Genomic DNA, 26,839 nt, shown 5'->3' on the forward strand with positions numbered 1-26,839 from the left:
CAAGACTCGAGGGTCTGAGGAGCTGGTCTGCTGCAGAGCCCCTGCTCCAGGTAAGCGGGGAAGTGGGCCATGGGGGTGCGGGAGGCTGGAGTCTTGGCTTCCCCAGCCCCACATGTGCTGGGCCTTGCCAGGTAATCCCAGCTTGGGTTTGGCTTATTTCAAAACACATCTGGTGTATTTTGGTTCCGGGTCCCTCAAGACACTAGTCCAGAATCACCTGAAATGTTTGCTTAAAAACACAGATACCCACATCCTCACCCTGTCTGACAAGGGGGTTGGTCTTGCGCGATTGTGGAACCTAGAATCTCAGTGTGGGGAAGGAGTTGTGGAGTTATGTGCTGTGGAGTTATGTGCTGGTATTCCTGACTCTCAGGCCCTTTATGGCCTAATCATCCTTAACCTAACCAGTGGGCCTTCTTTCAGTTCAGAGAAGTTGTTTATCCAAAGCCACAGAGCTTATAAATGAGCTTTAGGAATCTAATTCAACAAACATTTAATCAATCCTTATTCGTTCCAGTATCTAGCTGAGTTGGATGTTTAAGGATCAATTATTAGAGGACATAGTCTTATTGTTTTGGTGATTAAAGGGGAAGGCAAATCTCTAAGGCAAAGAGATTCAGTTTGACTGGGGAGTGGTAAGTGGTCTGAAGGAGGCAGAGGAGCTTAGGAAGGAAACTAATGTCAGGACCAGAGGTTTGCTCACTCCAGGTGAGTTGTATTCAAACACCTTGGGGTCAGTTACATCTAATAACAAAAGCATGGTACCTGCAGTCTGCTTTGAGAACTGTAATATATCGGTGAATGGAAGTTACACGTGTTTGTAATGGAAGTTACATGCGTTTAAGGACAATTGAAATAAAGATGTTTGCAACAACCCTTAAAAAGGGCCCTGGGTAAGGTGAAGACTTAAGTGGGGCTAAAGCATCATAGGGAGGTGCCAGAGGAACGGGGACACCACGAGGGGTCCTGTGGGCTCCCTGAAGGTCGTGGGGAACCCTGGGTGCATTCTAATCTGTACCTGTGCAAGCAGATAGAAATGGGGGAGGCAGAGTCAGGAATGGGAGAGACACTCTTGGATATTAGCCCCAGGTCACACTCATCCTGCAGGGCCCACAAGTCTGAATTTCAAACAGCTATAAAACAAGCTTTGGATAGATTTGCTGCAAAATGTATTTGGAAAAACCTCAACTGACATGGAGCTTTGTATAATCTTTAATTGTTCCTTTTGGCATGAATACAAATGAATTCTGTGCCATAAGTATTACTGTTATATTAGGACTTGCCCAGATCCTTCTGGGGATGTTAACATAATACATGATCTATGTACCATATTCATTTTCCAAAATAAAAAAACCTGAATATTGCAGTCCAGAGGTCTGGAGGGAAAAAAGCTGCCTGCAGCATGAGGGAGTAGAAATGAGAAGCTACCTGCTTTTTTGTCTACAATATATTGTGTTCCTCTTTCTCTATCAATGCATCTTTCTTTAAACTTTACTTGAGATTCTCTTGACTAGAATGTAACACATGCGGTTGAATAGAATGTAATACAGGCAGTACTGACAATAGATATTTCCAATATTTCTGCCTTCTTGAAGTTCAAACCACTGCTAAGGAGAACATCTGTATACAGTTAAGTCCTCATTTAATGTAGTCAGTAGGTTTTTGTAATGTCATCCATAGGTTCTTGGAATCCATGACTTTAAGCGCATTTATATAATATAGGGCAAACAGGCAGAAAGCAGCAAGAACAAGGAAGTTATACTAGGCAAAACAAACAAAAAAAAAAAAGCAATTCCTGATTGACTGGATTAAGCTTCCATTTCTGGGGGAGCTGAAATTAAGTCTTTGTTTGGTTCTGTGGGGCTTGCCATAAAGGACTCCATTTTGGACCTGTTCTTTTCTCCCCTTCAGGTAATAACATTGGCTTACACTGTTGTTTGTATTTTAGAATTCTCTTGATGGGATCCCCACCTTCAGGTGTTAGCATAGCACTCCCACCAGCAAAGCACTTGTGTTCTGTAAACTAATGAAATCACAAGGGCAAAGCAAAGGTTTTTGAAATGTTGATGGCTATTTCAGTATTGCTTTAAAGGTTGCTACACTTCTCTACAGTGTTGGGAAAGCTACCTTGAAAACAGTTTCATCAAATTTTTTCATCTTAATCAGTACAGTAAGTATAGTAAAAAAGGGCAAAAAACAGGGTACATTTTTTCAATTTGTAATTCTTAGAATGTTTCTGCAGTTTTCCATAACTACTTGTTGGCAGTACAGAAATAACAAAAGTAAAGCCAAGACAGCTTCTGAAAAAAAAGCAAGTGGACAGAAGTAGTGAGTAGTAAAGGTTTATTGTGTACACACCAAAAAGACAGTTTGCAAACTGAGAGCACTTCACCCCAAACATGGACGGGGCTTTGGGGGGCTGTCACAGAGCAGGCAGTAAAGAGGCAGCGGCTGTTTATTCTTCATAGCGATTGCTATACAATCGAGAGGGAATCTGGTTAGTGGTTACCTTATACCAATTTTGGGAACCAGGTCAAGTTTTGCTGATGGCTTCCGGAGGTCAGGTTGTTCCTACAAAGCTAAATTACACTTTGGTTGTATGATTTGAGTGTATGACTAAATTGGTTTTGTCTTCTCAGAATTTTCAAGGCTGGTTGTAGTGCCATGAGGGCACAGGGCAGGTTCTCTGTGGATCCCAGCAGACGGGTAAAGTAGTCCTGGAGCCCTGGCTTTTAATGATCTTTCTACGCCATTTGTAGTGAGGCAACCAGGTGCAGGGCAGGCAGGGAGGCCTCCTAACCCCCTGGCGAATCTTCATTCTTTCTGTGCTCTCAGGCTTCTCCGTGGTCTCTACTGCACTTTGCCCCTACAGTCCTCTGCCGCCGCCCTTATATGCTCAGTCATGCCCACTTCTGCACACCCACACCACACTCCAGGTGCCACCATCAGGCACGCGTGTAAGGCCACAGGTGTTGCTCACAGACGTAATGGCCAGAGGGTGGAAAAAACCGGATCATTTCCACTTACCCAGCCCTGGTCCTGAATGGTTGCTTAATGGTAGCTTTGATGTTGATTTTTCACACAGGGAATTTAGTTTTTTTATTTTGTTTTACTTTATCTTGTAGGTACTCTTTGTTTAGAGGCAATGCTATCTTACCAGTAAACACTGGAAGTATTTTTTTTTTCTGGTTTTAGTTTTGTTTCAATTTGTATGTATTAAATGTTATTTCCTAGATTTTATTTCATAAATAGGTTACCTGGCAAAGGGTCTGAAAACTCACCAGGTCAGAACCTCTCTCACCACTCTGGGTCCAGCCAGGCACCTCTGCACAAGGAAGGAGAGAGGGGGCAGGGAGTGTCTTATTGCAGGGAGTCTCTGCCAAGAACCTAGAAGGGTTAAGGGAAAACCTTCTAGATTCTCAAAATGTTTATAGTGATATTATCTTCATTTACCTGATTCCAAGAGCTTGGGATTACAGGGGAGGAAAAATTTATCCTGTGCTTCTAGCTCCTGTGGCTGATCTAAGAATTAACACACAGTAGAGTAACGGGGGAAAAATCTTATATCTACACACAGGAGTTTCACAAAGATCTGACACGCGAAGAGCAGCCAGACAATTGAGATTTACATACCAGCCTGAGCTAAGGAAGCAGATGGGGTCTGGGGCTTCTGAGGCTGATCAGGGAGGCAATTCTGGGTAAAATAAAAGTGTTTGGTAATCAAAGGTGGCCTATTAGGCCATGTCTAATTGAGAAAGTCGCCTCTGATTTTAGCTTTCTCCCTGGCACAGGCCCTCTTTCCAATGTAAATTTCCTTTATAACTACAACATTCCCTTACAAATAGGGGAAAGGATACTTTTTTTTAGGCAGTCGAGAGTGACTCAAGATCACCTGTGTGCCAGATTGGCATGTTTCAGAGCATATGTGCCAAAGTAAAATTCCCCAGGTTCCATGAGGGGTGACCAAGGCCAATTTGGGAGTGGTGGATCTCTGTCCCAGAGCTCATGCCTTCCCACGGTCCCAAACAGGATCAATGGTAAGATCACCTGCCTGGATTGTGGGAACAAACAGGGCACAGCAATGAAGGAACAGGAATGCAAGACTGGGGATAGCGCAACTTACATGTAACTAGAAGGTGATGGTGGGTAGGGCACCTGAAATAAATCCAGAGATTATTTTAAAGAAACATCTCTTACCCACAGCACCCAGTTTTTGAGGCAGTGACTTTTCTGCTGACATGGAAGTTGCTTAGCTTGGCTTCATTGTCTCTGAGCTACCAGAGCTGGAGGGCTGTTGTCCAGCTGGGCTGTGACTGCTGCAAGACCTGGGGAGCTGGAGTTAAAGGATCTGAAGACACGCAGAATTTGACAGACTGCCAATAAAGTGAGGCTTGAGATTTTAGGGTGTATCTACTCACTATAAAACCCAAGCCCCCAAAGAAAACCCACCTCAGTCTAGGCCTTCCTTCACAGCCCATTAGCAATGGAAGCAGCCCTGGCCCAATTCATGGCAGCGGCCGACTGCCCCCTCTGTCTGGATATCTTGAATGACCCCGTCACTATCGACTGTGGACACAACTTCTGTCACAGCTGCATCTGCCACTCGTGGAGGGAGCTACGAGACACTTTCCCTTGCCCTACCTGCTGCCACCCAAGCCAGGGCGGGCGCTGGAGGAGCAATCCCCAGCTAGGAAGGATCATTGGCATTGCCAAGCTCCTCCACCGAAGCATGAGCAAGAGGAAGAGGCAAGAGGAGAGACACCTGTGTGAGCAGCATCTGCAGGCTCTGAGCCTCTTCTGTGAGGATGACCTGCAGATTCTGTGCCCTCTGTGCATGCAGTCCCCAGACCACCAGGACCACCGGGTGAGGCCTGTGGAGGAGGCTGCCTCTGAGCACAAGCAAAGGCTCAGAAGTTACCTGGAGGCCCTAAAGCAACTGGCAGATGCTCAGGAAATCAACCAGCATTCAAAGCCCAAGAAACTTAGAACTGAGAGAGAAGATGGAAAACCAGAGATGGAGATTAGCCTCTGAATCTGAACCAGTTTATAGACCGTGGGCAAGAGGCAGCTCACTCCTGGCCGGATGGTGAAAAGGACACACAAGAGAAACCATGGAAACATTGGTGCCTTTTCTGACCACCTTTCCTCCCTCCTGGGTCTCCTGAGTGAGGTGGGGGACAGTATGTGTGGTCTGAGGTGGAACTGCTATCATGAATTACGCTGACGAATCTAGAGATGACAATCCCCCCCAATCCCCGTGTCGTGGCAGCTCAGTTAAGAACAGGTCACAGTTTTCCTCCCCAGCACTGTGCTTTGCAGAAAATTATCGAGATTTAAAGTAGATGTAATGCTAGATTTGGAAAAGCCCACCCTAACCTGATTGTCTCTGAGGACAAAAACTGAGTTTTGCAAAGAGAAAACAACGTTCTTGATTATTCTAAAAGATTTCCCAGCCGACCCAGCTGTCTTGGCTTTTCTGTATCTTCGTTCAGGCAGGTATTTCTGGGCAGGAGACCTGCATGGACCACCGGGACCTGCAAAGACCCACTTCCCAGAATGACTGTGGGCCTGTCCGCAGCGGTGGGGGTGGGAGATGCTGGGACCACCGGGTGAGCTCTCAGAACATTTTCAAGAAATCTCAACCTATACTTTCACAAGACCTGTCCCCCGTAGGTCCTGATTCCAGATCTTAGTCTCAGAAACAGATTGTGAATGAAGCTCCTGGATATGTGGAAATAATCTTGAACATTCCCAGACCCCCCCAAAATAAGTTACTATATTAGCAATGTTCTACTTCTGACCAGTGCAGGAACCCTGTATTAACATTTACCCGCGTCCCTGCTGGCTCTCACACAAGACTCCTCATGTGGCTTTAGGAATTCATTGCTATGAACTCTTTAGGAGACAGAATCCAGGCTCTAGTATTTGAAGAGGATCTGGCAGAAGAACCCAGAACCACCTAAAGAAATATTTCCAACAAATGTAAACTCAGGGTTCCCCTTATATAAAAAAATTAAGAAAAAGAACATTCCAGGAGAATTCTAAGTAAACAACTTGATATATAGTCAGAGAAGATTTATCAAAGACCAAAGAATATGGGAAAAAATTCAACATCACCAGTAGTCAAAGAAATGCAACTTGAAACAATAGTTTTGTATCCATCAGATGGGCTAGGACTAAATAGACTTAACACCTGCAACCGAGAACAGCAAGTGGTATCGGACCTCAAATAATTTTTCTTTATATTTTTCAATAGCGCCACTCAAAAACAAAGGGCTTTTAATGAGTCATGATAATGTTATTTGAAATAAAATCACACACTTAACAATATAGAAATATAGATACACATATAGACAAATACACTTTTAATAAAATATTACTACAGCTGCCCCAGTACAGAGCTGCTCTCTCTGCCCGTCTTCCCTCCACATTGCACCACAATGGGATCCTCATAAACTAAAACTGACCTTTACATGAAAACCCCCTGGGGGGGCTCCCATTCCAGGGTAGGGTCTTTAGCAGAGCTGTAAGGTCCTCTAAGGTCCTTTGCCATCTCCCCTTCTTTGTCCTGCTTGCTCTGGTGCAGTCTCTGCTCTGATTGTGATCCTTTGTTCTTTTGTAGCTGTTTGCCTTACCCCTTTGCTCATTCATTTGCCTGGAATTCCTAAACCCCCGGCCCGCTAGGTGCCCTGTGATCAGCAGCTCCTACAGTACCACCGGTAAACACTAACTGGCGTTATTTCCTTTAGCACAGAGCCTAGAAATCCTAGTCCCCCCCTCTTTAGAATTTTTGTATAATTTTTTATTCATTTTTATTAAATTATTTTTATTAATTTTTATATACATGGTGCTATGCTAGTGAAGTATCTGCCTGGCTTAACATTTAAAGAATGCTTAACATTTAAACTGTTTTTGTTCTCCTAACTTAGCTATTTAAGATGGTATCGAGAGCCAGGGAGGCAAGTTTCTCCATCATGCTGCCGCTTTCCCATGTATACATATTATTAAACTTTTCTATGGCTTTTTCTCATCAAAAAATATAAAATAGTTCTGTTTTGTTTTGATATTTAGTTTCATTTTCTTTTATTGTTTGACATGTTCATTGGGTTTGACATGTTCATAGAAAAGTGTCAGTGATGATACAGACATCACATCAAAACCTGAGTATTCTTTTTACCTCTAACTTGCTCTATAAACTGAAGTTCACCCCATAAACCTTAGAAACTATAGCTCCAGATTGAATTAAAAAAATAAGACTCGATCATCTATTATCCATGTTTTCCTTCTAAAAAGGAAAACAGTGTAACGCAATGTTTATAGAATCTTCCAGAACAAAGAGATAAATTCCCAGAGAAAGTAATGGATCTGAAATCACTTATGTAAAAGGATGGGAGGAGAAATCGGGAAACTTGAATTTTGAAAATACAATTCTGGCTTCCATTTGTGAATGTTGTCACTTTGGGGATTCAGTGCCTGCAGGTGACTCCATCACCTCCATGTTCACAGAAAGGTCTTACATGGCAGGATCTAAAGGGACAGCTGTCTGTCCTCTGTAAATCACAGGATGTGGCCAAATACTTCTCCTAAATAGCAGGGCAGGGCTCAAGAGATTTCAAGTGAAATACCGATCCTGTAGCAAATAACCCCCCCATATCAGCAGCACACATGATCACCAATATCCCCTCATGGTATAAGTTCCACCAAGATGCTGTTGGCAGCATGTAAAGGTGCCAAGAGCAATCCAATAAAGGGACACACAGAGAACCTGGAGAAATAATGCCATCTACTTACAAAAATGCTTCATCTTACCTGGCGAATTAGTAATTTAAATTATTGGCACACATGTTGCTATCACATCTTATTCTCCAAATAATTTTAAACTTAAAATCACGAAAGTTGCCTTTCCTATCTCTGAAGGCTTTGGGCCAATAAACATATAATCAATACTGAAACACATGGCAACTTCTTGAAGGACACAGAGAGTCTAAAGACATCTCTAGATAGTTCTTCTGTTGCCCATGGAAGCCACTGCCGGTGCCAAAGCACTGGTTAGTCTAACACGGTCTAAGTCACCATCTCATTTTTCTTATTTCTGGAGTGTGAACTGTGGGCGTCTGCACTGTAAATCACATAGTGAGAGTGCGTTCCTTCCGTGAGGAAACTCTACAAGAGCGACGTGGACCGAGCTTTATACAATATCACACATGTATGCAAAATACATGATAGGGCTCTTTGGGTAAAAACTTAGCCACAAAAATAACTTTTTCATCCACTGAAATGTGGGACAAACAAAACTAAAATAGACAGTCATGGCAGACTTTCTCTAGGGGTCTAAAGTCATATGGAAGAAGTGTTGACCAAAGAGATGTTTAAACTACGCCTTTAATCCTAGGATTAAGTAGGCATTTAAATAATGTAATGTGCAAAAAAGTCATTATTCCTCAGGTTGTCAAGGCTTCTACAAAGTACCTTTCAAATGAGCCACAAGTCACACAGGTTACTCAGCCACGCTGGGAGAACACAATGAGGCTTCCAAGGGAAATTATAAAACGTACTCAGCAAAAGCTGCAATTTCCAGTGGCATCTTGGCTTCCTATCAGTCAGGCTTGAGTACTCCGGATTCCTCTGCAGTTTCTGTCTTGATCTTGATGCTCTCACGTTCTGCTTGGCTGGGGGCCTAGGTCAGCGGATGTGAGAGCCAGCAGCCGCTTACTCAGCAGTGCATTGTGTCGCTTCAGGTACAAGATGATGTCCCCCTGCTTCTCAACAATTTCTTCCAGACTTGAACCAGTCCTGCAAGGGATCCAGGTATTCATGGGTTGCACATGCCCCCCAGCACTCCTGAGTCTGCAAACAAGCCCCTACCGGTCCTCCGCACAGCACACAGTGTTACTTTTATTAGATCTTATGCACTAAGGCAATATTCCAAAATGAGATTCTTTCATGAATCATCTTAGTGACTCCACTCTTGAAAGAAATCTATTTTGTGAATTTCAATTTGAAATTTTAAAAACTTTCACAACTCTGAGACTTAAAAAAGGGTCATACTGCTTTAAGAAGCATCCTACCTAGTTTTAGAGTACTGTACAAGCATACAGTCTGAGTGGTTGGTTTAAATGCATTTAAAGAGAGAAGACAAAAATCACTTCATTAAGCAAGTGATGATCTAACATGAAAATAGGCGACTCTGACCATGAGAAGCATTCTGAAAAAAACCTGTACAGGTTTCCCTCGCTATCTGAAAGAAGAATGTTCATATTTTGAAATGCTCACACATTCCAAACCCCCACCCCCCCACATATCATATGGGTGATAATGCCCCAGGGCCAAAAAGCTGCCCACCAATTAGAAAGTGCTTTCAGATAGCAGAGGAAACCTGTATGGCTATTTTCCCCTCCTTTTTTGCATAAGACCTAAATTAAAATAGTAAAGAAGAATATACAATAAAAACAAATATACCCCCTTCCTACACCAATCTCCTAGGTCTTACTGCTCAGAAATAATAGCTATCAAGTGTTTGGAATTTCCTTGCACTAATTTAAGATAAACACTGGGAATAATTGCGGCAGCCTCTGCCGCTGTACGCCAGTGAACTTACTGGAAAGAGGGAGGCTTTCACTCAGACACATCAGAGTGAGTAAGACCCCCTTCCCCTGTGCGCTGGACTGGACAGTCAATGACGGGTAAGATCGGGGGCAGACTAAAGAAGGCACTGGCCAGCCGCATGTCTGTGACTCCTGACGACCTAAGACAGGCGCAGTCCCCGAGGGGCTTCATCATGATAAACTTTGGTGTTCAGATCAAACAAGGTCTACATGCCTATAAGCCTAATTTAGGCAACAAGCCCGCAGTAATTAACCCCTCCTTTGATGGAAACAAGGCTGCTAAGAACGTCACCTGCAAACAAGCCTGATGGAACTACCTACAAAGCAGTTTTACCATTAATCAAATAGCCATTGTTTCAGAATAAGTAGCAACCTAGCAACCTGTCTATAATCATACTACTTTTTCACTTACTTTGCTTTTTCCTTATATGTGTACAATCAGTTTCAGGAAATGCATGATAAAGAAAATAGTGTGTGGCAATGGTAGTTTTATAATAATCATAATACTTCTCACATGAGACAACACCATAAAAATCAAAATGCTTATGTAGAGAATATATTGCTCGTGATTACTAAAAGTAGGAGGTGCCAGTAGGTAAATATTAATGCTTTCTGATCATTGTGGTTTTGGGATACGAATCAAGAAAAGCTAGCTTAAAGAATGCTGTTCGGTGTAGGCAAAAATGATTGTGTAGATTCAGTACCTGGAGATTGTTTACTGTGCCATGTCATGGAACAGCGATCACATGCACATGAATAATGAAGTAGATGTCTTATGCCTTACAAAGTATTTTATGCTGAGAAAGAATTAAATTGTATGAAATCATCCATTGTTAAAATAGGTATAAAAGTGTATGATGATTTTGAGCAAATTACATTCAGATCTTCACTCTTGAAGTGTGTCTGTTTGTCATTTATGCGCCGATTCCTTGAGCATCCTCACAGTTTCTCAAATCCTGAGACAGTCCTGCAAGTCTACCGCTGCGTTAGTCCGTGGCAAATAATGGAGATAATTATGACAACAATCTATGAGCTGATTTTGAATGGTGACTAAAAATTGGTATTCAAGAAATAAAATATTCATGTGTTTTACTGATACTTAGATATTCTGTATGTGCTGAAACAGAAACATTTCAAGAGACAGTAAGTTTACTATCCAAAGTGAAGACCTATGCAAAGAATGGCCTCATGTGAATAAAACATATTTACAAATAACATGGTCAAATAACATGGTCACAGGCATGGGCCAAGGAAACTGTCTGAATGCCAGTTCTGACTTTGCCACTCAGTGACTTAGGTCACTAAGGTGACCTAGTAAGTCACCTTAAGCTCTTGTCTTCAGATGTTCATATAAAAGTAACAAACACTTAATATTTACTATATATCAAGCAGTAGAGATTCCCTGTCCTTTGTCTCTGAGCTAGGCTGCTCAAAATTTGTATGATGGTTTCAGGTTATCTTGATGGAGGACAGGGTTATTCTGAATGGACTCAAGTTTTCTAGACGCTGACTTTCAATAACCACTTTCTCTAATTTTTTACCCCTCCACCAAAGCTTACCTGAATCCAGTCTCCGAGGTAGTACTGCTGGAGTAAGCATAGGTTTTTTCTTCTTCAAGTATATCAGGCTGTGGTCTGGCTTTATTAAATTTTCGAATTTTCACTAAAATAATAAAGTTGATATTGTCAGGTTAACTAATGATGAAAACTTTCTACTTAATTACATTAATTGGCTATACTGTGGGGCCTCCCCAGTGGCGCAGTGGTTGAGCGCTGGCTTGCGAGGCTGCCCGCAGCCTCTGCAGCGCCGGTTCGATCCCCGGCTTCTCCCCAGCCACCAGAGGAGGGTCCTGCATGGCGCGCAGACCTCTCCTGCCACCGGCTGCTCTGCCTGCTCTGCTCCCTTCTCTGGCTCTGGTGAATTCTCTCACCCTCCTGCGCTTCTGACGGTACCCAGTGCTTGTATAAATAAATGAATAAATAAGATTTAAAAAAAAAATTGGCTATACTGTGCACATGAGTTAATATGTAAAAAATGCTTCATAAAGTGAAAAAAATAGGTGTGCTTCTTGGTGCACCCCAACATTTGAAAGACTCCTGTGCCAGATTGTAACTGGCAACACAGAGGCCTGTTGCTATTGACAACAGAAGCCACTATCGCTTCTTGTGTGCCTGTGCACAGGGGGCAGAGGGAACTGCCTGACCTGGCCTGCCTCCTTCAGTTCTGGGCCACTATCAGCGCAGAACAGGCTGATGCTTAAGCGACGAGGTGAAAGGGAAAGAAGAGGCGAGTGATCTGCAGTGGGTTCATCAGGAAGGACCAGGATGAAGAAGGCAATACAAGGGAGGAAATGGAACGAGACATCCTTGACCTACAGGAGGCAGGGAAGACAGAAATGAGCGGCAGCTTAAGGCTTAAGTGGCAAGATCACAACTGAGCTGGAGCCTGGGCCTCTACCAGGGAGAAAAGTCAGCAACGCAGACTGACTGGAGAAGCTGGGCCACCTGTGAGGCAGGCAGGACATCAGTGAGGCAGAGTCCCTGAGCAAGGGCAGGATGTATTTCATGGAGGGAGTGATAAACTGTGTCAAATCGACACATTGGCAGGATGAAGACAGAATTTTACTATGTGGAGCACTGGGGAAAGGGAGGAAGGTAAGACAGAGAGAGAAAGAGAGAGAGAGAGACCAACCCCAGACAGCTCCAGATTTAGAAAGAAGTAGGTTCTTAAATGGTTTATCCCAAAGCAAGCCTGAGTTAAATGCAATTGTGTGTGCATAATTTATTTCCTTATCTTGTATTTTAATTTTAAATGCCAGTTGCCTCTGGAGAAGCAAAAGTTTGTGTGTCTTTTTGATTAGGTTACATTCCAGTGGATTAAAAAACTGTTCATGACCCAAATTGGAAATTTGTGACTCACTGGTATTTTCCCATTGACTTAAATGAGTCAGTCTGGATGTGCTCAGCAATGAGACTTAGGTGCCCGAGAGGTTCTCAACTGCGTGAAGAATTCCTTATCACAAAACTAATGGAGGAACTTTCCAGATCTTGAGAGGAAGAGCGCAGTTATAGTTCTCACCTGTATATATGAGCAGACATGTCAGGGAACATATCAGTTCCAGAGTCAGGATGGCCAGAATGAAGTCAAGGTATAACCTGCTGGCCTCAGGAAAGGAATGCTGCATGCACAATATGAAGAGAAGGGCCGTGTTGCCTGAGAGGGAAATAGGAACACAGGGTGAGCCAGAGTCCCCTGCAGGCCCCACAGGGCACTCACACCCAGAACCATCTGTTTCAGCAGTGATGAAGTTAAAGAATAAAAACCAAAATAAGCTTATCTTTTGAGGAAATTAAACACACACACACACACTCACACACCTAAGATTTAATGATGCCTCCCCCTAATATAAATATATAGGAATCTGGACTTTCTTAAAAATTAAAACAAGAATAACAAAAAATATCAGGATAAAGCTAATCAATGTCAAGCAATACTATTACATGCCATAAAAAGAAACAGAATGTTCTCTATCATCATAAAGCTACCTTCTTTTTCTTCAAATAAGACCAAAAAAATGAAAATAGAAAAGAAGGTATTTACTGCCCCCTTGCTTTGATTTTCTGGGTCCCTAAGTGATACCATCCATGATTAAACTAAGAATCCAGTTCAAGAATTTGAAAGTCAGAGAGGAAGTAAAGGTCACACAATGTCTTGGTGGGCCTCAAAAATACTACTGATTCTTCTAGACTTGAGAAACTGAATGTTACTGTGGTCATGAAGTCCATAAAGTCTTTCAGGAATTAAAAAAAGGTTTCTGCTGTTATCTTTGTTGGGAGAAAAGGGTTATAGTGACACCTGCTGGCCAAAAAAAAGTCCACCAACCGCTGAACTAAGAAACCAGGCTCCTGGGTCAGAGAGGCCAAAAAAATCCCCCACCCCCCTTCAAGATGAGTCAAGATCAGCCATCTGTATAAAATTCTTAGCATGGCAGTTCTGCTTCACTGAGCTCGTCACTGAGTGTATGAACTTAGAGCTTGCCCTTTAAGAAAATGGACTAACAGATCATAAAAGAGAAATAAAAATTAAATTCTGTAGAGCTGTCTTTTTGGAGAAAAAACTAATTTCTGATCCGGTTTCAAAATGTTTAAAGATTTATTCTGGACTCAAATAGAAAAATAGGGTCTTTTAAAAGACAGCAGAAACTTTGACTGTAGCGGAGCAAAAATCTTCCACTCCAAAATGTGTTTTTGGCTAGAGGTTCATTTCATTGCAGAGGACCGGAAGGCTGGTGGAGGCTGATTTTGATGGTCACAGGCAGCCTTCTCTGTGAGACCTCTCCCTGGAAGAGGAATCTCTTTATTGCTTCTTTCCAGAAGACAGCACTTAAATCTGCGTTCCTTGTCTAATGACAAATTTCCTAACTGACCTGCCTTTTCTCTTCCTCCTCCAAAGTCCCTGATCTCAGCTAAGGTAGTTAAGATGACTGCCCTTGGGCAAGTTATGTGTCATGCTGGGGCCTCTCCTGTATATAGATATACATGCACACAGGAGGTATACATGTTACTATTAACCTTCTAATTGTTTTTTTCTCATTAGTATATTTGAAGCTTGTTAGATTATTTGCTTAGGAAAAAAACCCCAGAAAAGTACAGGATTTCTTTTGCACTCTCAGGTAGGATTTCATAACTCTCAAGCAAAAACACCTAAAGTTCAATTTAATTCCATTAAGCCTCTAAAATGTAAAGGTAGAGAAAAATAGGCAGGACTGCATTCTAATGCCTGCATGGACTTTCTGAGTTCACCTCCATAATTTGTTTTTCAAGTTTTCCACTTTGGATAATGCATTTTATTACATAACAGGTGCTCTCTCTTATTACAAGTAAAGCACTGAGCTTCATTTAAAATAAAACAATCCCCGGGGCCTCCCCAGTGGCGCAGCGGTTGAGCGCTGGGTTGCGAAGCGGCCCGCAGCCTCTGCGGCGCCGGTTCGATCCCCGGCTGCTCCCCGGCCACTGGAGGAGGGTCCCACATGGCGCGCAGACCTCTCCTGCCGCCCGCTGCTCCCCCCAGCAGTGTGTTTCGGTCCTTCTGCCTGCTCTGCTCCCTGCTCTGGCTCTGGTGAATTCTCTCACCCTCCTGCGCTTCTGACTGTACCCAGTGCATGTGTAAACAAAACAAACAAACAAACAAATAAATAAATAAAAACATGCCTCTGTTTAAAAAAAAAAAAAAAAAAAAAGAAGAAAAAAAAAAAAATAAAATAAAACAATCCCCTGGGCCTCCCCGGTGGCGCAGAGGTTGAGCGCTGGGTTGCGAAGCTGCCCGCAGCCTCTGCAGCGCCGGTTCGATCCCCGGCTGCTCCCGCCCACCGGAGGAGGGTCCCGCATGGCGCGCAGACCTCTCCTGCCGCCCGCTGCTCCCCTCAGCAGTGTACTTCGATCCTTCTGCCTGCTCTGCTCCCCGCTCTGGCTCTGGTGAATTCTCTCACCCTCCCGTGCTTCTGACTGTACCCAGTGCTTGTATAAATAAATAAATAAATCTTAAAAAAAAAAAAAATCCCCTTTTCTTACCTTACAAACATCAAATAACAATAGCATTTATATCTCCTTGAGTGAGGGGGAGGGGAAAGAGTTTATATTTCTCACAGGAATACATGGACACCATCTTCAAAATGAAGGGGTACAGAAAATGCTACCCCAAAACATATGTTTTGGGCATAAGGATTATTTTTAACTGATTATTTTAAGAAACGCAGACACAGTAAAAGCTCTGGAAACCAAGTAAAAATTACCCTTTTCTAAGGGATTATTTACATTTATAGGGAAATCTTACCACTCTCTATACCAGGAAGACCAAATCTCTAGAAAGCCTTTCAATGGAGAAGGCAGCACTAAATTCTGCATACCAACCATCCTCTCCTTTCAAGTGCTTTGACTCATAACCTTCTTTAATTGCTGTCTCCCTCACCACACCCTCCCCGCCTCCAAAATTTTCTTTACTTTTTAGCTGGAAGCTAAAGTGGTGGCTGGAGCTGTTTGGGAAAATCACTCAGTTTTCCTGGGCCTCACCCATGTACATAGGAGGTTGGCATGTTATTTAAATTCTGTTTGTTTTTCTCCTGTTAATATGTCTTTGATTACTGTGGGGTCTCAGTCAAGAACCTATAAGGGTAAAGAGAAAATTATTTTTCCTCCTGTTCAACAAACATAGATTTCAAAGGACAACTATTGCAGTATATATTATAAGCGGAGCTTCAAGACAATGAGGTGAATGAATTTTAGTGGCCATAACACTCTCACAAAAAGGAGATAATATATTTGATTATAAAATCAAAATCAAGGGAATGATTAGTACATCAGGAGACATCACTTGTCTCTTAAAGGGGAGAGAGTAGGAGGGACAACAGACCATCATAGCAAGACCTTTCAGAAACTGGCAGTCTGTCACCATATAAATTGAGTACAAAATAAACAAATACAAGAGTTGGGGTTCACCACTTCATACCCAGATTTCCAACTCTGGAGTCCAGTTCTGAGCCAGTAGGATAGGCTGCCTAGCACTGTGTGCTAAGTGCAGCTGGGGATAAAAAGGAAAAAAATGTTTTAAATTTTAAAAAATAATATCAAACTTTACATTCCCTTTCTGGGGTCATTTTTACCACTCTAGTAAGCCAGAGACAAGCTGAGAGAGACAACTCTGCTTACCAGTGGAGTGGATCGTGAGTGCAAGTCTTTTAAGATGCTTTGTCGACTGGTAGATCATGTTATAGCCTCTTTTTCTTACTTTGCTGTGGTGATGCTGAATGTATCGTTCCAGAAGGAAATGCAGAATCCACAAGATAACTTTCCCAAGGATTATGACTGTCTGAACTTTCAATGGGTTGGTATAGTTTCCTGGGCACTTGTCCTCATTTGGATTGGGGTAAGAACAAAGCACGCCTGTTAAAAACGCTAAAATAACAAACACAACCTGGAGGAAAGAAAAGCAGTAGGATTATTATTCAACATTTGGATTTAAGAAACAATCACTATCTAGCACATACTTAGAGCTATCTATGAATTTGTAATCCTGTTTTTATAAGTGATTTTTTTCTTTTTTTTTTTTTTTTAAAGATTTATTTATGCATACAAGAACTGGAGTACAGGCCAGACATGTGGGGGGGTGAGAGAATTCACCAGAGACAGTGGGGAGCAGAACAGGCAATTGACTGAAATATACTGCTGAGGGAAGCAGCGGGCAAGTCAGGAGAGGTCTGCTGCACCATGTGGGTAGCTCCCTCTCCAGGGATCAAACGCGTGCTTCAGTGGCTGCAGATAGCTTCTTAGATTGCCTCTTAATCCCTTGCGCCACCAGGGAGGCCCAAGTGATTTTTTTCTTAATTGCAAGTTTTACAAATCTTTTATAAAGAAAATTTATAGAAAAACTTGTAGAATATTTGTAAAGTTATAAATTAGAAAATAAAAATCACTTCAATCCCATCTAAAAGAAATACTTAAAGGCAGTTTTCTGCCCATTTTGCTTATTAGAAGAGTAAAAACAGTTAATTTAGCAGCTCAAAGGTAACTAATAAAATCATGGCTTAAAAATATTTATTTCCAGTTTCAGTACTAAAGAACCAGAATAACCAATTATTTTGACAAAAATTTAAGAGATTAGTGCCAAAACAGAGGCAAACATACATTCTCATGTACTACTGACCTGCCTGGGAATTGCTGTTGAAAAATAATTTGGAAATATCTTGAGCCTGAAATCCTACCTTAAGGATACTATCCCTCAATAGTAAAAGCACCAAAACTAAGAATATATGGAAGTAAACATTTGCTACAATTGTTTCAATATTTGGAAAAAAAGCAGAAAACTCCATATGTTTATGTGCCCAACCATAGCAGAATGCTTGAATAAATTAAGGGGCAACTACACACACACAATGAGATATTCAGTTAAAAAAGAGTCCCTGTGTATTTTGTTCAGACAGTATCAGGGAGAAAAAGAAATACACCCCTACCCCACGGGTTCTTGATTGGCTGGTCCAATAATCAAATTAACATTAGATTGGTGGGAGAAAAAACTAAGTTAAATTATGTATATACAGGGACTCTATATAGAAAGAAAGATTCTGGGCTTCCCTGGTGGCGCAGCGGTTGAGTGCTGGGTTGCGAAGCTGCCCGCAGCCTCTGCAGCACCAGTTCGATCCCTGGTCACCAGGCGAGGGTCCCACATGGCACGCAGACCTCTCCTGCTGCCCGCTGCTCCCCTCAGCAGTGTACTTTGTCAGTCTGCCTGTTCTGCTCTCCACTCTGGCTCTGGTGAATACTCTCACCCTCCCGCGCTTCTGACTGTCCCCAGTGCTTATATAAATAAATAAATAAATAAATAAATCTTTAAAAAAGAAAGAAAGAAAGATTCCAAGGTCAGAGAGGGAAAATGAGGTATAGACCCTGAGCAGAAGAAAGGGATAAGGGCCTGGAGCTTGAAGGAGTGGAGAGGGATTCTCACAGGACAGGAGAGAGTGACTCATGATAAAGACCAGATGCTCTGTAATTAGACATTTGTCCTGCCATAAAATAGGTTTCTCCAGTTGAAAGGTTAGTTATGATAAAACCCCTACATCTGGGTAGTACCCTAGATTTTCATTCTTTTAGGTAGTAAAGGGGGTGGTAAACCTTTCTTTTGAGGCTGTAGGACCTTGGCTGACCTCAGCCCAAAATAATCCACCTGCCAAAGTGGCACATCATGGGGGAGAGCTATCCTTCAATGGGTTATGTTAAGATGAAGAGATGTTGTAGAGTAAGTAGTTCAAGGATGGTACCCAAAGCAGCAGCATCAAAATCACCTGCGAACTTGTTAGAAATGTCAACTCTCAGGCTCCACCCCAGACCCAGATGGGGGCGGGGAGGTGCAGTCCAGCAATCTGTGTGGGGAGTCAGATAGGTAGGGGAGTTTGAGAAACACTATAGGGTAGTAAATAAAATAAAATGCTTTTTTTTCTTTTTGGAAAGAAATGGGGGAAATCCTCTTGTACAGGGACCAATCTTTTTGTACGTAGTTGTATGAATTAACAAAAGGCACTAAATGAGGGACACTAGCCTGACCCTATATGGTGAAACCAGCTGAAGCGGGGAAAATACTATGATTTCACCCTGGTATACTTCGCTAATGTTTTACTGGTTACAATAAAGAAGTATTCTGTAATTTTAAAAATGCAATAAAGGAAAAAACTTGAAAGCTATCATTAGCACCTCCAACAGCACAAATCTTAACATATAATAAATCTATTTAAAATATATGTGATTTTTCAAAGTAATGTCAAGAGCAGTACTATTTGCTGTGGCAACTCAAGATGCATATCACCACCAAGCAAAAATTGAAATGTCAACACAACCCTAGAGTAAATTACAATGCTCACGGAACCCAGCCAATCCCTTTTATATACAAAATAGTATATAAAAATAGTTTTCTTGCTTTTTAACAGTTAAGACGGTCTTAGCCTGAAAATTAAGGGCAATCAATCCCATATGTCATATGCATGTAATTTATTTTAGTTTTATTGACAGATAATTGGCATGTGTTTAGTACAGCATGACTTGACTTACATATATTGCAAAATGATCACCACAATAAGTTTAGTTAACTGCTCCACTGCATATAGATACAGAACAAAGCAAAAAAAAAAAAGAATTTTTTCCCTTGTGATGAGAACTTCAGGATCTACTCTTAGCAAATTTCAAATATACCACGCAGCAGTTAACTATAATAATCAAGTTGTATGTTACCTAAGTAAATTATAGTGCTTATTTAGTTCATGCATTTGACCACCTTCACATCATTTAATATAAAAGGTTTTAAAAAGTGATGTGTGTGTGTGATATACATACATGTAGTGTATGTTTCTATAAATTAAAGAGCACAGGTTTCCCCCACAATCTGAAAGTAAAACGTTCCTATTTGCTCTGAACTGGTAGGTTATTTTGGGGTCTGAGAATGCTGTTACTCATTTATATGAAGAAATAGTGAGTATTCCCAGACTCAAAACACAATACACTATATTATACCAAGTAGAAATGGTTTACTTCTAGATATCAGGGGAAACCTGTGTTTTATATAAAAAGATAAAGAAAAACAGCCACAATCTGGGGACAGGAGGTTACCTCTGCGTGTGTGGCACTAGGAAAGCAGTGCATTAGTTGGTATCTGGGGACCAGGAAAGTGTGACAAAGCCACACCACGCTGATGGGATCCATACAAGGGAAACATCTAGATGCAGGTCTCCCCTCAATATAGTCAATTCTAAATGCAAGCCTTGCACAGCACATCTCACTGGAGATGCAGCTACGCCAGTCAACCAACCACATCCACCAACCACATCCACAGTCCTCACACAAAGCAAGCAAGGAGTGGCCAGAATTTGCCCTCTGGATTTTTCACACTGTAGCAAAGACACAATAACTGAAACCATGAAGACTTGAGTGGTGCTACCAAGGAGCCAAGATCATTCACATATGTGATCTGTTTTTCATTCTTTTATCTAATGATGTTGAATTTTATTTTCATTGAGATATTACTGACATAACTATAAATGTAAAGTGTACAATACTGGTTTGATACATGTATATACTGCAATATGATTACTGCAGTATCTAAAACCTCTACCACACTACATAATTATTTCTTTTTTGTGGGGAAAAGAGATAAGATATTTAGTCTCTTAGCAACTTCAAAATTTCTAGGACACTATTTTGAACTATAGTCATCACACTGTGCAACAGATCTCCAAGACTTATCTATGAGTTGCCACACAGATGTTTTTTAAAATCCCCCCACATTTGTAATCTTATCATCATATAAAACATGGGCCAACATTCTATGTATTGTTCTGCAGCAACTTAACATCATTCCTAGGTGTAGATAAACTGATAGATTTCTGTCAGCACATCTAGATTTATCTGCATCTTTTTCATTTTTGTCACTGAAAAAGTAACACATCCAGATGTTAAAAATAAGTCAGATCGTACAAAAAGCAACAGTAAAATATATGAGGTATCCCCTCCACTGTGGGCCTGACCTCCATGCAAATAGCAACTAGTATTAAAAGGGTCTTTTAAGTTAAGAATCCTTCTGGAAATGTTCTACTAGACATGTACATAGGAACCAGTCCCTTCACCTTCCTTGGGAAGTGTGCAAACAGAAACATTCTGTACACACTATTGTAAACCTGGCTTTTTTCCACTCAACAATGTAGTAGTGAAGGCCAATCTATGCAAACTACGCGTCCTCCTGTTTCTCGTTAAAGCCGGCACCTGTGAAGTTCCTCTGGCTGGTGGCAGTTTGCAAGCTCTCTTGATCACGAACCACACTGGCTGTCAGCAGCACTACTCTTGCACATGTACCAATGTGTCTCCAATAAATTCTTTCAAGTAGAGGCATGAATGAAAAACTATGCACATTTTAAATATTCACAGCCAACCCTAAATTGCCCTCTGAAGAGTTTACATATTTTCTAAGATCACCTCCGTATGGATCGCGTTCTCCCAGCCAACTTACATGTATGAACAGGAGGAGGTTTGCTATGATGACCGTGGGAAGAGGCTGGAATCTGGGTCTAAAATGAGCATATAACACATGTGGGAGATGCTGGGTGTCGAGAAGCGGGTCGTCATCAACACTCTGGGTGAAATCCAATGAACCCTGGGATGGAGAGAAGCAGAAAGAAGCAAGCTATAATAACCTTCCGGGATCGTATTTCTAAGGCAAACTACTAAAGTCTAAAGCTTTACAAATCATCACACAAGTCAGAAGCAAGAAAATGCTTTTAAAACCTAAAACCAGTTTTAAAAAGAAATACCATCAACCTCTAGATAACAACTGTGGACACATTGTTGAAAACAAGTATTAAACCAGGTTGAGGAAATCTGGGTTTGTTTCATTCAGATGAGATTAGAGCAAAGGATTTTCTTCAGACCCTCAAAATGTATTGATTTATCGGTCATTATTATATTCGTGATGAAATACTTCTGTTCATGGTTCTTAAATGATGTCCCAGTGTCCCACAAAAGTTTAGAAAGTTAGTAGAGGCTTTGGGTTATGATAGAAATATTCTACAGGATTAACAAAACCAGACCATCCAGAGGCCCATGGGAAGAGTCTTGTAGATTCTCAATGGAAACAACCCAGGGCAATGTCACTGAAAAGTGACAGAGGCCACTGCAACCTAAAGGTCATTTCATTTTGTTTCAAGGCCTTCTCTTGACAGAACAGGCCACTAGCTCAGCTCCCCTATACTATGGGGGACACACAGCCAGGCTCCCAGTGAATGCCTGAAACCTCAGATGGTACTGAGCCCTGTCTATACTGTATTTTCCCTGTACATATATACCTGTGATGGTTTCACTTATAAATTAGGCACAGCAAGAGATTAACAACTGTAATGAATAATAAAATAGAACAATTTACAATATACTGAAATAAAAGTTAATGTAAATGTGGGCCCTCTCTCCCCCAAAATATCTGTAGGTAATATTTTTGGAGCATGGTTGACCACAGGTCTCTGGAACTGCAGAGAAAGAGAGGCTATAGTACTTTTGGGTGTCTGATGCAAGTAACAATCTCTCATTTCCAGAACCTTACTGAAAACTATTATATATTAGGTGCTAGGCCCGAGATAGAATACAAGACTGTCCCTGTCCAGGTTAGGGATAAAGGTAGGCAGGACTAAACACAAGAACACGCAACAGAATATAGTGCAGGGGAACATGATAGGGAAGCACTTAGTAAATTTTAGCACATGAACAGCCCTCCCAGGGCTTCCTAATTCCGCATCGGTATCAAAGATCTGGGTTAATCAGGAGAGAGGGTGGGAGCTGTGAGGATCATCAACTCTGAGCAGAGACTGTAAGGGCCGTGGCTAAGGGCAGGCTTCCGAGGGTCAGATGCAAGGTCTACCGCCTTCCAGTTGTGAACTGGGCCTCCACTTCCTCATTTTAAAAAGGCAAATATCAGCAACCACTTCACAGCTTTGCTGGGAAGATTACGTGACTTACTACCCGTGAACATGCTCAGCGCACTGCCTGGCACAGAGCAAGCAATCCGTGTGCACCAGCCATTGTCTCTACGCTTGACGTTTCCTTGCTTGGCACATGATATTGCCATTTTAACTCCTACATCGGTTCTTTCCTCTGTATTCCACACCCTCATATTTCTCAGGGGCTTTGCTAAAAGCTTCCAGTCTCCAGAGCTTGGCAAGCTCTCTCAGTGCACAGAGTTCCCCCAAAATTAAGATGCTGGTTCCTCTCCTCCCAACCGCAGGCACCGCCCCATTATCCTCAGCACAAAGTGCAAATCCTGTCTGGCCATCTGCTCTACCATCCATGCCCAAGCTACTTTTCTTGGTCTGCCTCTCACCATCTTCCTCCTCATGCTGGCTCTCATTTCCCATCTGCCACGAAACCCTTTCCAGCTCTTGCTATGAATCTTCCCCACCTGTCACAGGTTTGTCTCAGTCAAAATGCCGCTTCTCTGGGCCACCCCTCCTGCCCCCTCACCTGACATGCAGTTTTCATCTCTATGAAGTGAACCTGCATCTATTTTCCATCTTCCATGTGCCTTTTTAACTTAATGCACATTTACAATATGTTTTCAATGGCCATGTTTGCTATTTTGAGCATATGTCATTTCTGATTCACTTTCTGTTGACTAACCACAGGTCACATTTTCCTGCTTCTTTGTCTGCCTGGCAATTTGGGATTGGTCATCAAGTATTGCAAAATTACCTCCTGGATGCTGGACATTTTTGTATTCCTAGAAATGTTCTTGAGCTTCTTTAACTGCATCCTGGGATGCAGTTAAGTTTCCTGGAAACAGTTTGATCGCAGTGGTCTTGCCTTTAAGACTGGTGAGGTGGGAACATGGACATGTTCAATCTAAGGGTAACTTCCCGCCTGCTGAGGCAGGACTTTCTGAGGACACCACTGAATGCTCTGAGCCGTGGGGCAGGAGGGACAGGCACTCTGCTGGCCCTGCATGAGCACAACTGCCGTTCCTTCTAATCCTTTTGGGGGAATCTTTGCTAGGCCTTGGAATTTCCTTCCAGGCAAGCTCCGAGCAGAACTCTGCACATCTTAAATTCTCCCTGGGGCAGCTCTCCCCTCTCCAGGCACCCTGTTCTGGGAACTCCAGTGGCCTCAGTCTCCCCACACACTCAGCTCCATTTCCTAACCTCAGGGAGTGTCTGAGCACCACCCCATTTCCCTCCCTTGACTCAGCCTGCTCACTCTCATGGAGGTTGTCTGGGGCGATCATAGGGCTCACCTAAGAAGTTTCCCATCTCTCAGAGATCACTGTCCTTCACCCCTCATATCCTGTATCTCCAAAAGTGTTGTTTCATAAACTGTATATTGCTTTTTGGATGTTCAGGCAGAGGGGTAAATATAGTCCCTGTAACTCTACCTTGGCTGGGCAAATAAGTCCCCACTGCCCTCGTACACACTTTTATTATGACTGACAACACTAAGCACAAGGTAGCAAGGTTGCTTCACAAGGGCAGGGACGCTGCCTTATGTTCTTTGTACCTTTATGTTCTTTGTTCTTTGCACCAGATACACAGCAAGTGCTCAGTGTGTGCTGAGAAAGGGAAACAGACCATCCTAGTGAACATGGGAGACCCAGACCTTAAACAAAGCTAGAACTGAAACCTGAACTGTAAGAAAACAGTCTACTTCCTATTTCCCCCCTCCGCCTTCTCAAGCACCTTCTCCAGCTTAAATGAACTGTCTTAAGAGGCTCACTGGCAGCCTCGCTTCCCTTTTACAGAATCCAACTCATCTTTCCAGTTCCCAACCAAGACTTACGTTCTCTCTGAGAGTGTTTTCTCCATTAAAACTGCTAACGCGTACAGCCCATAATATTAATTTAGAGTATTTCTTCTGCTGTCTTGCACCCTCTGCTTTTCATGTGTATGCCTGTTTTCCTGACTACACTGAAGGAGCCGGGACAATGCCGGGGTTTCTTCTCTATGTCACTTATTAGATGTTCAGTAAATATATTTGGTGGCTCTCAAAGATATAATTAGGAAATATATATATAATCATACATATAAATCACACCCTGTCACTCTCTGCAAGTCACCATCTGCAAGCATAAGTGGAGGGAAGCCAACTCCTGCTTCCAAATAACTTTATTCCACTATTAATAATTACAAGACTACCTGTAGAAGAAATCTATTGTTTTGCAACACAAAATCTCTTCCTTCTCCCTTTATAATAGCAACACTATTTCCTTTAGGGAACCTCCCTCTACCACATTAAGTCTCTCAGGCAACACCCTTCCATACTCTTCACTGTCCTCTGGCCCAAGACTGGTCATGGAACCAGCCTAGACCCGGCCTATCCAGGTGTCTCTGGGAGCCGAAGACAGTGGCTGAGATTCATCCCAAGGTGGATGTTAAAAGCACTGTCACTTTTCTAGAACTCTATTTGCATATTTTCACAGGCCTACATGTTCTTCCATTCTATAACCCTTCAAATAAATCCCTTTCCGCCTTAATTAGCCTGAGCTGGTCTCACTGTTTGCCAAAAAAAATGATCCCTAACTAAAAAACCTTCACCTACCTTAACTCACTTAAGTCTGGGACTATGACATGATCCTTTTTAACTTTTAGTTTTTTACTGAATCATAGAAAAATGTACAAAATACCCAAAGAGGCAACTTGTTCAGTTCTAAAGAGACTGAGCTCTGGAGCTTTCGGTGAAATATTAACCACCAGCTGTTTGGTGAAACATAGGATTGTACTCATCCTAAAGCTAAAAGCTACAGATCTAAAAACACTGCGTAACTGGCACCAACCAAAAAGCATTTTTCTAAGAGTCTCTCATTCTCCTTTTAGTCAATTTTTTCCCATGAATTGTCAGCTCTCGAGTCACCCTTGAAAATTGAAACGCTAAATTCTTCTTTATAGAAGAGTCTCAAATATATCTGAAATGTATTTCTAGGTCTTAAGAGTTAGTTTTCCATGTCTCAACTGAAAAAAACAGCAATTGTTAGTCTTATCGTTGGAAATTGGCTTTTAGTCAAGATAACTATGCTGCTGTTCGTGCAGGAACCTATGGTCTGATGGGGCTGGTTTTTCTTGTGTCTTGTCTGATGCATCTCGTTCAAAGATAGTATCATGGGGGGGGATTTAAAAAAACAAAGATATATCATAATTATACTATTATTAATTTATATTAGTCTAAATTAATGCTTCAATAACTGTCTGCTTTCCATTTCTCAAGGCTAAGAAGTGCACTACGGACCAATGGGGCAACCCAGTTAACTCTGGGCACCAAAACATGTTTTCCCTACAATTTTTTAATCTATTTAAATTGTACTGTACTGAAGCAAACAACTTTGCAATTAGCCCATCACTCCGGGCAATACAGGGCAAACCAGGCCACCGGGATTTTGGTAACACGGCCTGGCTCCATCCAGTTAAGGAGATTGAAAAATCCTGTCATTCCTTCCTTGCCTGGATTCAAAACAGCACGACACTGTTTTTCTCCAGGGTGTTTCCGGGCGCTGCTGGCCACAGGTCTGCGCGGGGGCCGCTGGCCGCGTCCTCAGGCCCCTCGGGCCAAACCGGGGACCCGCCAGGGGGGAGATTCTCCCCGGAGGCGTCCAAGCCGCGCGCCCCGCGGCCCGGCGCCCAGAAGCACGCCCGGGCCGGGCTGTCAGGCCAGGCGCGTCACGTGAATACCCAGTTTCGGGTCCAAGCCGCGCGCGGCACGCGGGCAGGCGCCCCCCCTGCGCCCCCAACGCGCGCGCCCCCGGCCCGGCAGCCCCCCGGGACAGGGAGCCCGGAGCCGGGGAGGCGCAGGCCCCACAGCCCCCACCCCGGGGCCGCCCCCACAGCCCCACGCCCCGCCCGCCCCGCGGGAGGCGCCCCCTCCCGGCGCGCGCAGGCGGATCCGCGCGCCCCGCCGCCCCCAGTCCCCGCCCCGCGCGCCCGGCCCAGGAAGCGGGTTCGGGGCCCGCCGCCCGCCACGGCCGCGCACTCACGTCCTCCGGCCTGGCCCCCGCCGCCATCTCCCGACGCCCCGGCCGGAGCCCGGGCCGGCCGGGCCTCTCCGCCTGCGCCCCGCGCCGCCGCCGCCCGGGAAAATTGGCACCTCCTGGGCCCGCCCGCCCCGCCGCGACACACCCTCGGCGCCCGGCCCGCCCCGCGCCCCGCGCCCCGGCCGCGCCCCCGCGCGCGCGATTGGCCG

The 26,839-nt window shown here is 43.1% G+C and overlaps 2 protein-coding genes across 2 annotated transcripts; one reads left to right on the forward strand and one right to left on the reverse strand.

The window, feature by feature from the left end:
- Positions 1-5,124, forward strand: LOC119257950 (tripartite motif-containing protein 75). Its single transcript, XM_037526404.1, has 2 exons — positions 1-50; positions 4,204-5,124. Exon 2 carries the CDS (start codon positions 4,484-4,486, stop codon positions 5,030-5,032), a length of 549 nt encoding a protein of 182 aa, XP_037382301.1. The 5' UTR covers positions 1-50; positions 4,204-4,483; the 3' UTR covers positions 5,033-5,124.
- TMEM192 (transmembrane protein 192) lies at positions 2,277-26,679 on the reverse strand. Its single transcript, XM_037526405.2, has 6 exons — positions 26,634-26,679; positions 21,147-21,290; positions 16,310-16,574; positions 12,684-12,818; positions 11,165-11,267; positions 2,277-8,793 (listed from the first exon to the last, which is right to left on the reverse strand). Exons 1-6 carry the CDS (start codon positions 26,658-26,660, stop codon positions 8,655-8,657), a joined length of 813 nt encoding a protein of 270 aa, XP_037382302.1. The 5' UTR covers positions 26,661-26,679; the 3' UTR covers positions 2,277-8,654.
- Between the last annotated feature and the right edge of the window lie 160 nt (positions 26,680-26,839).

Source organism: Talpa occidentalis, unplaced genomic scaffold (assembly GCF_014898055.3).
Source record: "Talpa occidentalis isolate TD23 unplaced genomic scaffold, MPIMG_talOcc4v2.1 talOcc4.4, whole genome shotgun sequence".
Lineage (NCBI taxonomy): Eukaryota > Metazoa > Chordata > Mammalia > Eulipotyphla > Talpidae > Talpa > Talpa occidentalis.

Coding starts and splice junctions, on each gene's coding strand:
- LOC119257950 (XM_037526404.1), top strand. CDS start 4,484: ATGGAAGCAGCCCTGGCCCAATTCATGGCAGCGGCCGACTGCCCCCTC.
- TMEM192 (XM_037526405.2), bottom strand. CDS start 26,660: ATGGCGGCGGGGGCCAGGCCGGAGGAC. Junction 21,291..26,633: donor CGGGGGCCAGGCCGGAGGAC/GTGAGTGCGCGG, acceptor TCTCCATCCCAG/GGTTCATTGGATTTCACCCA. Junction 8,794..11,164: donor ACCTCGGAGACTGGATTCAG/GTAAGCTTTGGT, acceptor GATCCCTTGCAG/GACTGGTTCAAGTCTGGAAG.